The 16,350-nt window shown below is 36.9% G+C and overlaps 2 protein-coding genes across 7 annotated transcripts in view; both read right to left on the reverse strand.

Moving 5' to 3' along the window:
* mtcl1 (microtubule crosslinking factor 1) overlaps window positions 1-2,997 on the reverse strand; it is a 96,841-nt gene extending 93,844 nt beyond the window's left edge. For 5 of the 6 annotated variants that reach the window (XM_077222103.1, XM_077222106.1, XM_077222105.1 and 2 more), the window contains exon 1: window positions 1,936-2,982. In XM_077222103.1, the coding sequence (XP_077078218.1) occupies window positions 1,936-2,673 (738 nt within the window). In that variant the 5' untranslated portion in view covers window positions 2,674-2,982. Of the gene's footprint in view, window positions 1-1,935 lie in introns of all 6 variants that reach the window. The other variant, XM_077222100.1, reaches the window with a different exon arrangement.
* A 1,225-nt stretch (window positions 2,998-4,222) lies between these two features.
* On the reverse strand, window positions 4,223-15,053 carry rab12 (RAB12, member RAS oncogene family). The gene is made up of 6 exons (XM_077222258.1): window positions 14,642-15,053; window positions 13,114-13,174; window positions 10,691-10,829; window positions 10,528-10,617; window positions 8,348-8,452; window positions 4,223-6,858 (listed from the first exon to the last, which is right to left on the reverse strand). Exons 1-6 carry the CDS (start codon window positions 14,844-14,846, stop codon window positions 6,751-6,753), a joined length of 708 nt encoding a protein of 235 aa, XP_077078373.1. The 5' UTR covers window positions 14,847-15,053; the 3' UTR covers window positions 4,223-6,750.
* Window positions 15,054-16,350: the final 1,297 nt, after the last annotated feature.

Genomic DNA, 16,350 nt, shown 5'->3' on the forward strand with positions numbered 1-16,350 from the left:
GAAACCTTGCACACTGGGTCCGATGCGTGATAATTAATCCGTTGCGAAAAAAATCGCAAAACAATACAAAATGGAGTCTTTAAGTAGTGGGGATGATTTTGTTGTCCTCTCTCTTCTTAAAAAGAGAAAAAGAAAGAGGAAATATTGGGTCCATCCAATCCTGAGATTGCGTAGAGAGGAAGGAGAGTTTGCTGAGGGATTTTCCTGAGCGATTCAAAGTTTACTTCAGGATGTCAGTCGCTCAAGTTTGATGCCTTGCTAGCGATACTGGAGCCACATATTAAAAAGAAGACCACCAATTTCCGTGAACCAATTGATCCTGAACAGTTCTGGATTTTGGTGTTTGCTTGTACGGTGGCTCTGAATTGTTAAAACACCTCTCAAAATGCTTAATGGGTGCAAAAAACGCAGAAAATTGAACTCGATCTGAATTTTTTTATGAAGGACAAAAGTTTCGGTGGCAGAGTGTAAACGTGACTGACAACGAGAGGTCGTATTTATTTTTTAATGTGGGAAAATTTCGGACTCAGTGTGCAAGAAAAAAATTAATAAATCACTCCCCTGGCCTCAGGAGGCACACTAGCTCCTGACGTTAGGACTAGAGCAAGTCAAGTAGGACCGGTTACATTTGGTGCCGTGACCCAGGTGGGAGTAATGTTTAGGGAGTGAGTGTAATAGATGTAGGCCAGTAAAGGCCTCATTATGCTTCTGCGTCAACTCCAAGGTGTAGCTACGCCGTCACTCCTACGGCGTCGTGGCCGTTTTATGGTTCTGCGTCAGGTTGAGTTGCATCGCGGTGCATCTGACCAATCACAGCCCTTGTGGTCTGCGTCGCCTCGACGCGTAGTTATAATTTTTTTAGAGGTGCACGTCGAGCTACGGCGGAGGGGTTCGTGGCGACGCACAGGGGTCTGCGGGGGTACGCCGTCGATACGACGCAGAAGCATAAAACAGGCTTAAGAGTCTCACTCCCCTGGCCTCAGGAGGCGCATTAGCGACTGAAGCTAGTGGCTACGGTCTTTCCAATCTTGTTAGCGCGTCCGCCTCCCATGCCGGAGACCCGGTTGGAATCCCTCTCGGAGTGGGTCGAGTAGGACGGGTTATACACTCAGTATCGCCTTGCACCATCACTCATGGCTTTTATGTCTATATATACAAATCTTTATTCTCTGGTGTTTTCGAATATTATTTTATGCTGTGTAATTGTAATTTGATCAGCTTAGCTGTGTTTATATGTGCTATATACATACATTTTACTTACTATCATTGTATTTTTTAAGCATCTTGGAGAGCCTTAGTACAATGGCACTGTCAACTAATACCATCACAACTCTTCTTGTATAGGATTTTGTAGCATGCTTATGGTACTCCAATGACATGTACAGTACTTCAATAATAAAAGTATGGTATTGCCAAGGTAAATGTCCAAAAAAAACATAGTTGCACCATGTTACTTTCAAGTATTTATTTACTCATTGCATCAAATGTTTGTCAAAAGAATAAACACTAGTGAGACTAGATGCTTTCAGGGACAAATGATGCTGCAGTATTGTTAGTCTAAGAGGTGTAAATGAGTAGGATGCATTTAAAACAAGAGCCGGATTATCAAGAGGGTCATCACGTGGAAAAACAAATGAAGGTGTAAAACTGTCATGTGGATTTACAGCGGCAGCTCAACCCATAATCCTTCTGAAGAACAACAGACATTAATCTAAAAAATATTCTGTACATGTACCATACTTGAATGATTCAATCATATACATCACTGTCCCATACTACCACAGTACTTTTGGTAAAGGATTGAAAGCACCCTCTCCTTACGACCTCTTGCATTGCAATATCATGCAACCGTAATGTATTAGATGACGATATTAAAATTCAAAAGTCATGTCTAAGAATACCAATGTTACCATACATTTGAGAGTGTCGGCTCACCTTGAGGTAGTCATTTTCCGATCGAAGGTCTTCGATTTCCCTCAGCAGTTCCTCCTGGGCCATTTCCTTGCTCTCCGTTTTGAACTGTGCGTCTTTCTCCGCTCTGCATTGGTCCGCGTGCGCACCGGGCGCCGGTGAAGCCTGAGATCCTCCCGCTCCGAGCGCGAGCGCCCGCACCCGAACCCCGACCGCCTGCTCGCTCGAACCGGAACCGGACTCCGCATCGCTACTGGCGGCCTGAACCAGTCTCTGCTCGTCGGACAACGGCTCGGAGGGACAATCGGACAAATCCGAGCTGCTGTCCGTCTGGCAGACGCCGCGTGCGGTGGGAACGCGTATCGGGGCGAGCCTCCCTTTGCTCTTGGGGATCTGCGGAGCGGCAGTATCAATCGCTTTGCTCGCCGGTTTCGGTTCGGATGCTGCATGCTGAGTAACCTTAACCGCCTTTTTTGTCGCTGAGGGTTTGATGTTGCTTTTTGCAGGTGCTGATGCGGTTTTGTCCTTCGCGCCCGGGACGGTGCGTCTCGGAACGCGGCTATGAGGCGTCACCGGCGCGGAGGACGTTTGCTGCTTGTTGAATTTGGGGGATTTTGGCACGATCGGTTTGGCCGTTCGCGAGTGGACATCCTTCAGGACGGGTCTGGCAGGGGACGGCGCGCGGTTTAACCTCTTCTTCTCCACCTGAGGATGAGGATGATGGCTCTGCGGTTTGGTGTCGGAGCCATTGGAGCTCTCCATTATACAACCTGACAGAAGGATTCAGCCGCGCGCTTCTGTCTCATCACTTCAGATGGACGCGCAACCGTAAATCACTTGCCATCACCGTGTCGTTCCTCGCGCTTCCGAGCGGATACGGTGGATAGTGTTGTGTCAAGTGAGAATCTTCGTGGTTCTGTGCGTTGTATCAATCCGTCCGTCCATGGTCCATCCCTCCCCCGGGATTACAGTCCTCCCATCATCTCTCCCAGCTGTCCTCTCCCCCCCGGCTGACGGGAAAATCTGCAGCCGCTGCGGTCTGACGCTCCCCGTCCGTGTCTCAGGTCTCGTGGAGCGCATGCGCCTGTTTTTCACACACAAGCACCGGGCACACCCCTCCTCGCGCTCCGGTACCGGCCAGGCACGCTTGCGTACGCATGGAGACGCAATGAGCAGCGCATTACACACACACACACACACACACACACACACACACACACACACACACACACACACACGCGCGCGCGCAACGCACGCACGCACACACGCGCACACATACACCACTAAAACAGAGAAACAGGGAGAGAAAATACTTTTTTATCATTAGATACAGGTGTGAATAAAATAGCCTAATACCATTTACAAATATGATATATATTTTTAAAAATAATATTTTGAATGAAAACCAAAACCGATAAATACAACCAGGTGAGTCTGACAGAATACCCCAATACATAATATTTTACCACTAAATGTTGAAAAAGAAACTGGTTTTCAGATAAAACATTTTGTTTTAAATATTTTGATATAATCTTGCAATTGTTAGTTAAAAAGAGGATGTTGCCATTAACGGGGTGATTTGAGTTGAAATACAGGAAATTTGTGTGCAAAAAATAAAATAAAATATAAAATCAGAAAGAAAGTGCTTCTATAGACTAAAGCGGCAAGTATTTATTGACCTCCTCTTACACTTGAGCAATAACAGGAACTGTTCTCTTAAACCTGAATGGAATGAAAACGGACTGGAAGGCCAAGAATACTCAATGATTAGATGTTTTTTTGAGAAACTTTAAGAAGTCCAGGTCACACTAAATACTGATTTTTGCTTAAAGAAGACATTTTGTCATTTTGTGTACTACACATTTCCTGTATTTACACATACAGTACTGTGTTTGTATCTTAAAAAATAATAATAATAATCGGATGGTCATTAAAACATTCGTAAACAATAAAGCTGGTGGTGGCCTAGACTCTTGCATGGTACTGTATATATATTTATACACACACACACACATATATATACGCATACATACATGCACACAAACAATATTATCATCATTAAAACTTTACGCATGCATTTACCAAAACTTTTCTTAAAAAATAAACAAGCTAGATTGCAGTAGTTATTCAATTAACTTGTTTATCCAATAGCGCCATCATATTGTGAAAAGGAGGCAGTACATCTCTGCAAATAAAAGTGAGATCCCAAACAATAAACATTTTGTAAGAATGGACAGAATAAAATCGTGCAAAAGAAAGTTTATGCTTGAGTAAACAGGAGGAAAAGCATCAGAATGCTAACACACATCTATGTAATAAATATATATCTTTATTTGCACTTCATTAGTTTAAAAATGCCACAAAGTTATAAATACCACAAAACTGCTTAAACATGCCAAACTGTTTCTGTATTAATTCGCAAAGTACTCTTCTATTTTGCAAAGTCATGAGGATCTGTTTAAATTTTTGTTTTTGTAATGTAGTAAATACTGTGATTGGCTGAGAGACTAAACCAAGACTTATTCTGTACAAAATTAAGGTCCAGAAAAGCAACAAGTATTGCAACTAATTGAGTAGTTTTAAGAGCGTGTTGGGTTTAACTTTTTCTGCAGAACATAGAGTCAGTTTCTATGGGGAAGAGCAACTAAGATTCATACACTGAAACAAAATAATATATAAATACAAACAAGAAGAAAAAAAAAAGGTGAAAGGTTAAAGCACCTTGAAACACAAATGTAAAAATTACCAGGGGGTTTAGCTGTAAATAATGATAAATCTGACTCTAGATTCAACTACAATCCAAAATAAATGATCAATTTCTCCTGCAGAGAAAGAAAGTAAAAAGCACTTAGTGAAAAGGATCATTAGATAATCTCATACGGTTACAATATGGCACAAGCCTGCACACATGAACATTTTGAGCTTAGTACTACACTCTCTCTAACACTGTTAACACAAAATCCACAGGGTTAAGTTGGTTATAAACTTTCAAAGGACACACAGTTAAAGTTAAATTAGGAAAAAAGTTATTATAATAATACAAAACAAAAAAAGCTACAGCAAAAAGCATTTTTTCACCTCAGCAGCAGACATTTATCTCTCAAGAACAGACTCAAGGTTTGGGTTGTTTAGTACGACACTGGTTTCTGACGCATTACAAACAACGTAAACACACTTCCAATACACACGTACATCATCTTTCTATCAGTTGACGTACAGTTGAATAACATGAAAACTGTCCAGAACATTTACAGGTCATATTTCACCCCAAACGGAAAAATAAAAATAAATTGTTTTTTTGCATAATGAAAATCATGATATTATTGTAAAGAAAATTAAGCACATTTCCACTCATATCACTGCATTGAGAAAGACATTTCTGGATTATTATTATTTGTAAAAATAATGAAACAATATTTGTTGCACAGCCATTTAAAGGTGAAAACGTTTAGTTTCCCCCCCACATTACGGTAAATAGAAGAGGCGGGGCTTATTGTTTTAAGCAAAATATTTTCTTAAATCATATTCCCCAAAAAACATATCTGGTGCCAGCTAGTCAGTTCAGTTAAAATAGTGTTTCCAATCTAACACTAGTTATTAGGTTTTGTTATATTATTACACAACTAAATCATCACTAGTCCTTCATCTAACAGGCAAATAACTCAATTCAACATAAATCAGTGGGGTTTTTTCCAGGAACGCCGAGGCATGGTGATTTTAATTGAAGAGAACAAGTGTCCTTCAGTTAGTGACGCTGTCCGAGTATCACAACGATCCTCTTAAATGTCCCTTTTTATTCTCCATCTGCTCTCCACGAGAAATAACCCTTTCGGCGAGAGCATTTCAGTTCTGCCATCCAGATCCGGCCCATAAAACAATGAACTCAGTCTGTGCGACACCCAATTAATAACCTTCCTTTATGAGGAAATGACACTGAAAGAGGGCTACTAAATAACAAAACTCTGAATAATAAGGTTAATCTCCTGTACACACGTCCTACACTAACGTTCTGTATTTTAGCTGTTCATAAACTAGCTATGAATGGATTGTAGTGCAAAACACAACGGATAACACAAAATCCAACCTCAAAAACAGTAACAATGAAGGCATAAAGACTTTATAAATTTCAACCCCAACCATGCTGGTGATTAATAATGGGCCGAACAAACACACAGCTGAAAGAAATTAATTCCACTAGGCATGACATGTAGATTCACTTCGCTTTTAATGCCAAATCGATTTGGAAAAAAGAGCTTCTTAATTTTAGACCGGGAACGTTTTCCATTAGAAACACTGAATGAGTGTTTGAAACGTGAAGGGAAGTGAAAGACAAGGGTAGAGTATCCGTCGTCCAATATAAACGGTAGTTTCTCGTTTCAGCTAAGAGGAAGTGATGATGTAAACTACATAAATAGGAGTTGATGGGTTATGACACACGTATTTGTGGCGTGTGTGTGCAGCGGTATCCAATAGGAAAGGCACGTGTCAGATCAACGCAATCGTGTGCTTCCCAGAAATGAGGTAGTGTATGCATGGGCCGTCAAAAATAAATGCATCTGTGTGTGTGATGATACGGATGTTCTTTATTGGCATCTTGAAGTACCAAAATATGGACTATAATTAATTGCACAGTCTATCGTTTGTGTGAAATCTATAGCGAGGGATGATTAAATGCTTTAAATCTTCTCTGGTAATGACAGGCCATCATCTCATCAACCATATGATCATTGGTATGAGGGCATCAGGACATGGACCCCTGGTGGCGGGAGTCTGTAACAGCATGTGTTGGGTTATAAGAGGGAAGGAGGTTGGGTTTCTAAATAAAGCATGAACCGAGTCTCAACAGCAGCGCATGCGAGGTGGAGGCAGCTCTGGTGGGAATTCAGGTTCAGGCTGAAGAGACAGGACACTGTTGGACAGCTCTCTACTGGGGACTTCAAGTGGCATCTGTGGAAAAACACAACATTTTGTAAAATTATAAGATGTTATAGACTCTTTACTGACTGTCTGATGCACATCGCACACAAAAATGGCAAAATCTTGCTCAAAAGAGAAGCCAATCAGGGCTGCAAAATTAAACGAAATAAAACAAAACTGAAATGCATGTTGGGTCGGTTAAAACGTGCATTTTTTAACGCAAAATGCACCGACCATCTTCCTTAACTTGTAATGAGAAGCACTTATAAACCAGCTGTTGTTAAAAAAAGAGATGCTTTAAAGGCTCCCTGCGGTTTTCAGCCAGAATAAAAGCTTGACATTTGAAAATGAAGAAATAAAAACATATTACAATTTAACCGTTCTTTATTTGACAAAAACATATGACGTAATGTAGTGAAATGTTTTATCCTTAGTTCCCCGTCCCACAATGCAACAGCAAACGGAACAAATAACACATTAAGGACATACACAAACATAGTAAAAAATAGGGCTGCACAATATATCGAAATATCGCAAATGTATATATCACGATATGTATATCCCAACAGATTGCAATAACGGGTAATGAATAAAAGAAAAAGAGAAAATCACTCACTGCTCTTGGCTGAATAACTTTTCTAGCTTTAATAAGAATCAGTATATATTTCATTCATACAGTGAAAACTAAGCAGTGCTTTATTTTTACATTTGATTTTTCAGTTTCTGTTGTTAAATAAACCTAATGTTAAAATAACACTTCTTATGCTACAGTAAAACACTGCTGTTCACTTTCAGAAGTTGTAGGAATGTTTTCTTGTCAAAAAAAGAATGTGAAACACGCATGTAGGTTATATCATTTTAAATATATTTTAAAGATAATGTAAGTTTATTTTACACACTTTAAGCATTATCGCATTGCATATCGAATATCTCATTATTTAATGAGTTATCGCATATCGCACTTTTCTTCAATATCGTGCAGCCCTAGTAAAAAATAGAATATACAATATGATAAATATAATAAACTATGACGAAATTATTGTGTGTTTTAGTTCTGTTTTCCTGTTTGTTTTCTTGATTAATCATTCAGATGTCATTCAAATTGCAAAATCACAATTAGAATTGTTCCCCAAATCGTAGAAAAAATAACACAAAACTATAATTACTGCATTTGCAAAAGTTTGTGGCATCAAATCTTTGATCATCTTAAGATATTCACAGTTTTTGTTCAGTATATAAATAGAATATCTTAGTTCTGCTTCCTGTCCAAGTGGGCGATTCTTGGCCATAATAAACTGGAAAGTGGGTCTGACTTTATGCCAATAGTCAAATTCTGGCTTTTGACATCCTAAAAACTCTGTTTAGCTCTTGATGACACTATTTGAGCCAGAAACACCCATAATAGCTGATGAATGCCACATTCTCAGTCAAACTCACGATACTTTATCAAATGTTTTAAAATGAACATTATGGTGGGCAAAGAATTCATCAAAACAGTTAATAAAACAGCTCCACTTACCTTACTCAAAATATCATCAACTAGCTTAAGGAAAATCTCATCCACGTTAAAGTTATTCTTGGCACTGGCCTCACAGAAACGCATCCCTGATATCCGTGAAGCAAACTGCCATCAGAGAAGAAAAAACAAAGTACTTTATTTCAGTGTGACGGTTCTCCTGAATGGGTTAAATATTCAAATTAGGGCTGTGAAACGATTAATCGCGATTAAACGCATCCAAAATAAAAGGTTGTGTTTACATAATATATGTGTGTGTGCTGTGTATAATTATTTTTTATATATAAATACACAAACACATACATGTATATATTTAAGAAATATTTGCTAAATATATATACACAGTATATATATATATATATATATATATATATATATATAAATAAAATTTGTATTATATATAAATATTTTATATATAAATAACACATTTTTCTTAAATATATACATGTATATATTTACATGTATATACACAGCACACACACAGTATATTATGTAAACACAGACTTTTATTTTGGATGCGTTTAATCGCGATTAATCGTTTCACAGCCCAAATTCAAATAATTTAATATTTGTTCTCTTCTAGAATAGTAACACACCTAGCTATTGTATATATCTTCAGAAGATATATGGACTGCTTTTATGATACTCTTGAATGACACTGGATTGAGTAAATAATGTCTGGGTGAACTAAACACTAATAGAGTCAGTTTTAGTCTCAGTGGGGCTGGAAAGGTTGGCGGAGGCATTATTTAGAGCATTCGAAGAATCTTTCTGTGGAGAACGCAGGATAATAATGTCCCTGTGTCCAGGGCTTTGGACGGACTGTAAGACACTGAGTTGTAATTTAGCATTTTCCTCCACCAAAATGTCAAGGTAAACCTGAGACAGCATTATACAACTGAATTCTCAATATTAGGTTATAATACATAAGTAACAACAAATAAACTGGTAGAAGAATAAAAATAGGAGCTCTCATAGGAAAAAAAAAATAGTGTCTCATAGGAAAAAATCATTATCTAGCGACATTTGCCGCACCATTGGTCATTGTTGTTATTGTTAACACCAATGTTGTTATTGTAAACTTCTCTAAAACTATTAAAAGTCACGGTTTTACTTTATTTTGATGGTCACTTTTGAACAGACTAAGTAATGTCTACTAGTGGGTCAGCTGGCCAATCAGATTACTCTAGGCTTTTCAGAAAGAGGGGCTTTGTAGAAATCAGCGTGGTTGATATAGAGGAGCTGCAATAATGTACAGTATGTGAAAAATAATGTGTTTTTTTAAAGCATGTTAAGCTATTCTGTTACACTCGATAATCAAAATAATGAACTTTTAAAATAGCATCATATGACCACTTTAGATTAAAAAAGAACAGAACGGTTGCCTTGATAACTAACTGAAATAAGTTTAAATTGAAATGTAAACTAAAACAAAGTAACTACATAGAAATATACACGGTATGACTAATTTTATTTCACGGTAACGATATATTTCACGGTATAGTTATTTATACATGTAGTTATTCTCGAAAAATCGACAAAAGCGGCTTTGTATAATAAATTAACCCAAATCCTTCAGAAATTAAAAGTATTTCACCCTGTTTGATTTTGATTTTATTTGTTAATTATTTCTTTGGTAAACTATTTTGATAGCTAAATATAGTAAACAAAACACACTCATCAACTTTTAGATGAACTGCCCCAACTGATTGATATTAAATACAACTCATAGGTGCAATTCAACATTAAATAAAGTGTTGCTGAATAATTTTTCAATTTCATGTTATTGCTAGTTGACTGCTGCTCATTTATTCATGAAAATATCACGTTAACAACAACCCTTTAGAAAACGTAATTCCTTCTGGATCCTCTTGATCTGCTTTCTCCATGTTTCTTTGACAAATCTCAGTGTCTTAGTCTCACACACGCTGCACGTGAGCTAACCACGCCCACTTATTTACATGTCGCGGTATACACGGAATAAAAAAAATCTGTTACGGTTGACATTTTCTACCGCGGTAACGATATATACCGTCATACCGCCGAGCCGTAATATATATATATATAAAAAAAGCACTTGACCAAATTTCTAAAATGTACAAAATATAAAAATAAAAGCTAATTCAAAATATTAAGAAAAACTATATTGGTTTATAATAATACTAAAATAACCGCGGTCTCACCCTCTCAGCTTGTTGTCGTGAGATTGCGCGATCAGACTCGCAGTCCAGTTTGTTCCCAACCAATAAGAGCTCAGCATCCTCTGACGCATACTGCACAGAACCAAAAGCACAAGTTAGATAATTGCTGCACAACAGAAATGAATCAGTGTTGATGTTTGAGCACCTTGTCTATCATCTTCATCCATTTAGGCAGGTCTTCAAAGGTTTCCTGCTTGGTGATGTCGTAGACCAGCACGATGCCTTTTGCGCCACGATAATACGCAGACGTGATGCTGTTAAACCTCTCCTGACCGGCCGTGTCCCTGCAATTATTCAACGTTATTAGACCCGCATAACAGTCAGAGTGGGGAATAAATCATATGCTAGACTACAAAAGAAAGAGCATTGATTTAACAGTGAAACGTGTCTCTATAATCACAGCGGTTGGAGTGGAAGTTGAAAAGGTAAGAGGGATTTGTGGAGACAGCTGAAAAAGAAAGTCTATTTATTTTATATAACAGATTGGAAAGACAAACATGCACCCATTGAATCACTCAAAATAAGGACAGGAAGGTGCGTTATGTAAATGATCATAATTTGCTTTTACTTTAATTCAAGAAGCATTCATATATCTCAGCAGTCTTTCATGAGAAGATTTTTCACATCGTGATTCAAAGGGAAACGAAAAAACACATTACTGCACATGACTGATGTTTATCTCCTCGTTTTTACTGTACCTTATCCACCCTAGTCTGGCTGCATTTTTCCAAAACAGGATATGATGTCACAAAGAGGACCGGTGAGGCGTCACATGTCAATGAGCAGTTAAGACGGACAGTGAAGGAGCCGTGGATGCTGGGAAGCTGGACGTGAGCGGACACGTGTTACAGACACAGTTCAAAAGCAGACATCTGCAGAAGTGTGTTGTGAGAGAAGCCGGTGTGTGTCAGGGTCAAAGGGAAATAAAATATTCATAAAGTTGATGGGTGGGTTAGTATTAGTTTGTGATTAGTTAGTAGATGACTGACCCAGACTCCACTGGAACAAAGCATTATGGAATAACAAAGATTAGTTTACACTAATACAGAGCAGAATAGAGTAGAATAGAACTTCTAAAATAGTATAGAACCATATAAAACTACATAGAACAGAACAAGGGACGTTCATGCTTAATCTATGATTGAATCATTGTTGTTGTTAATTTACCTGATTATTCTAATCCATTGTTTTTTATCTATTTTGTGATTTGGCTTGTCTAAAAAAAATTAAGCAGACTCAAAATTCACAATAAGAACATGTTGTATCTGTATTTTCTATAGGCGCCACATTATCTGTCATAAATCAATGGTGATTAAAACAAATTCAAATTATGTTAAACAGCCTAAATGTATTAAAAGGGAAAATGCAGATACTCAGATATTTATATATTTTTTTTAATTATTTGGAGTCCTCGGCTCCACATGTGATTTTCTGAATTAATTTTAAATCACAATCAACCATGGCAATTCAAAATTCCTGAAAATTGGCATCCCAACGTAGAACTGAATGAAGTAAACTCTATCTGAACAGAAATGTACAGAATAGACCCAAATTAAATCAAACAAAACAGAAACAAGTAGAATCTAATAGAATTTAACAGAGCCAAACCAAATAAAAGAGAATAGAACAGAACCGAACAGATCAAAGCAGTCAAATAGAAGAAACAGAATAGTATACAATAGAACTGGACACAATATTCAAACCGGAAAGAATAGAATAGAATCTGAAAGAATCAAACTGAATAGAATAGAATAGAATCTGAAACTGAATAGAATCTGAAAGAATCAAACCGAATAGAATAGAATCTGAAAGAATCAAACTGAATAGAATAGAATCTGAAAGAATCAAACCGAATATAATAGAATCTGAAAGAATCAAACCAAATAGAATAGAATCTGAAAGAATCAAACCGAATAGAATAGAATCTGAAAGAATCAAACCGAATAGAATAGAATCTGAAAGAATCAAACCGAATAGAACAGAATCTGAAAGAATCAAACTGAATAGAATAGACTCTGAAAGAATAAGACGGAATAGAATAGAATCTGAAAGAATCAAACTGAATGGAATAGAATCTGAAAAAAATCACACTGAATAGAATAGAATTAACAGCCAGCGGTCGGCGGGATTGATAAGGAGAAGGTGAGAAGGGACGTACATGGACATAGGCTACATTTCAGTTAGTAATCACACTTTAAATGCACATATTTACATTCACTGCTGAATTCTGGGATGCTGCGAGTGTGTAGTCACAGATTTGATGAGTTTATTGTAATGCTTTAATAACCCCACATATGCTTTCTGAATTCTGACATATTTTCACATCTAGCTGTGAGTTTAGTATTCTCAAATCCTCCGAGTTAGTTAATGGCTGGTTAACAGTAAGCAAACACAACTGATTAAATCTCAAAAGCTTCACATGGAAGATGTTTGACTGGGTCTCAGAGACTCCGGTCTGGAATTAATGACTTTGTGCCGGGCGACTTGATCTCATGTGCTTCTGAGACACAGGAAGTGACATGGCGGGCTGAGTCAATGATAAGGACACAGCACTTCCTCTCCACTCACCAGATCTGTAACCTGATCTTCTTTCCTCTCAGCTCCACTGTTTTGATTTTAAAATCCACTCCTTCAAAACCACAGACAAAATGAGAAGAAATAAGATCAGTCATACTTCAAGCTTTAAAGTTCCTTTAAAATTCATGCTTATCAAACACATAATTGAAATCATTCATATTTAATGTACATATCTGGGTCCGGCATGTCGCGGCAGCTGTGTGAACCTGTGTCTGGCTATTCTGGGATACTGGGTTAGATAACAGCATGCAAATAATCTGATGTGAAAGCCTGTCATGAGTGAGTGATAACCTTGCCGGAACAGTTTCATGTAGTTAATGGCTAAAAATCACTGATTTTGTATCAAAGGGTTTTATTATTTAAATCAGAAGTTTTGTGTGTTCTCTTAATGTGATTCAGCGCTTGGCAGATCTCTCGAGTAATGACATTACGGAACAACTGTGCACGAGAATGAGGGATCAAAACAGTTTAGACGAAAACTAAAATGACATTCATGTTAACATAAAAATTAAATTAAATTACCTGAATTGTTTTCATCCATATGTGTTACTATTATTATTATTAATATTAAATCAAATGTTCTCTGATTTACATGGTCACAGGCCATGATTTGATTTTCATGATTTGACAGAAGTGATTTTCAGATAATGGTTTTCTTTGTGTCTGTGTAAATGTATATTATATAAATTTACACACACCTCCACAATATTACCCACAATTAACTAATATCCATCAAATGCCAATTGCTAACCATCTGTAGTTTACAAATGAATCACTGTTAACTACCAAGGCTATTCAAACCAGCTATAGTTATCAATCTATACTAAACTAGTTAGTTTAGTTTATTTTGGTCAACTTAAAAAAAAAACGAAAAAAAAAACGATTTACAAGCAAACATAGAAACGAAAATTAAATTACGGTCTAAACAATATTTTTAAAAGAAAAAAGTTGCTTGACCGAAAAGGTGTCGGCTGAAGCTTATTGCGCCGATCCTTTTTACATTGAATCTATTTTACACACAACAAGACCAACACACCAACACCAAACTAGGATGTCAAGTTAGCTATAATGGTTTACTGAGTAACTTTACACTACGATAACCATCTCCAGTTTACAAATTTGTCATTACTTCCTACTGTCCATAGTTATATATAAGTTATATATTAATAGCTATACGGGATATACTTAGCTAACTTAAACCAGAGTTTATTAATTACCCATAGTTAGCAGAGTCTAGTTTACTAATCATTAATAGTTCACCATTTATACTTAAATGGATATTTTCCCCTTATTTTCTATCTATAGTGAACTATTAATAACTTGGACAGTTGATCTGGAATTTATTTGTTTTGTGAACAGGTAAACACAATAATAATGTGGTATGTATTGTTATAATAACGAAGCATAAAGATAATAGGTACTAGTACACAAATAAACTGAAGGTCCTTGTTGTTCACCATCCAGACTGACAGCTGCTCCAGCTACTATTTCTGTAAATATTTCTGTATATTTGTCTTACCCACAGTGGACTTGCACGCCTCGCAGAAAGTGTCATCCGTGAATCTCTCCATAAGGCTGGTCTTTCCCACACCGCGGGAGCCTATGATGATCACCTGTAGTTTATAATCAGCGGCTCTGGGCGGCATCTTCCTGCGGCGCTGCGACGCTCCCACAGCGGGTGAGCCTCCATCGGCCCTCCGCTGGACCCCGAAGCCCGACTCCATCCACCACTAACGGCCAGTCCACATCTGCCACACGACCAGTCCGCTTCAAACACACCCGGGCATCCCGGAGGGGAACTTTAAAACACTTTAAAACGGCTTTTCGGAAGAGTTTGACAAAGTTTTCAGTCAGTCGGTTAGTTGTTGTCCTGCACTGGGAATTCGAGAGCGGCCGTGACGTCACCACCACTTCCGGTTCCGACGCATTCCAAAGGAAGAGCGGAGCAAAGTTCCCTTTAGAATAAACACACTCGGACGATTCATCACTTAGAAATAATATTTCATATAAAATGTGGAAGAATAAATAGCAGATATATGTTGCTTTTTCAATAGTTATTTACTAGAAAAGCACCAAATTATTTTATTCTAGTCTTCATTTTTTTACTAAGTCAAGTCACCTTTATGTATAGCAATTTTTACAATAAAGATACAATACAATCTGCTGTACAGCAGATTTGGAAGAAAATACTGTCATAGTCCAGCTAAGTAAGTTCAGTGATGGCTCATTTTTGTTGTAAAAAAGTTATTAATTTAGTTCATTTATATATACTGTATAGCTGCTCTGGAGAGAACAGTGATGTCATCGTCCAGCTCAGTTCACTTCATATAATGGTGTCAATTACTCTGATTCATTAAAAATGTCATATTCAATTTAACTCCACATTAATGATAGGATACCAAATTAATTTCAAACGGCATTGAATTGATTTATAAAAAATGCAATAATAAACATATTTGTACAATATTTCAAATACAAAATCAAATAGCACCTAGGAATTTTTTTTGGGAACTCTATTATTGATAATATTAATTGGAAGACTGCTTGGTTAATCCCCTTGTTTTTTAATGCAAAATGATCCAACATTTCTGGAAGGAATTGGGAGTGTTTATCTTTAATTTAGTAAAAATTAAAAAGGCCTACAATTTTACTTTAAAGGATATTATTGTGTATTATGAAAACAATGTTAACGAAGGTCTTGAATATGTTAATTTATTTATACTGTTGGTAAAATTTTATATCCATAAGCAAAAATATTTAAATTCATCCCCAATATTTAAGATGTTTAAATTAGAATTTGATTGCTTCATATCTTCTCTGAAATTGTTAAAAAACAAAAAGTCATTAACATGTTTAAAATATTTTGATATAATCTTAAATTCCCTGCTGCCAATTAATGTTTCTCCTTGTTTTGCAACATTTTATGCTATGTTGGATACTTGTTCTATCTGAAAAAAAAGCTCTTGAAGCTCAAAAAAAAAAGAAAAAAAGAAAAAAGATTATATATATATATATATATATATATATATAATGGTGTCAATGCAGGCAGATTAATATTATTGTTGAATATTAAATGTTCCCAACTAAGCAAGCCAAAAGCTGAAGGTGACAGTGGCAATGAACCAAAGCTCCATCAGGAGACAGAATGGAGAGAAAAAAAAACCTTGGGAGAAACCAGGATCAGTCGTTTTCTCCCGATAATATAAATATTATGATACCAGTTACACC

This window comes from Siphateles boraxobius, unplaced genomic scaffold (assembly GCF_051911475.1).
Source record: "Siphateles boraxobius isolate OS27281-9 unplaced genomic scaffold, OSU_SipBor_1 86, whole genome shotgun sequence".
NCBI classification, from domain to species: domain Eukaryota; kingdom Metazoa; phylum Chordata; class Actinopteri; order Cypriniformes; family Leuciscidae; genus Siphateles; species Siphateles boraxobius.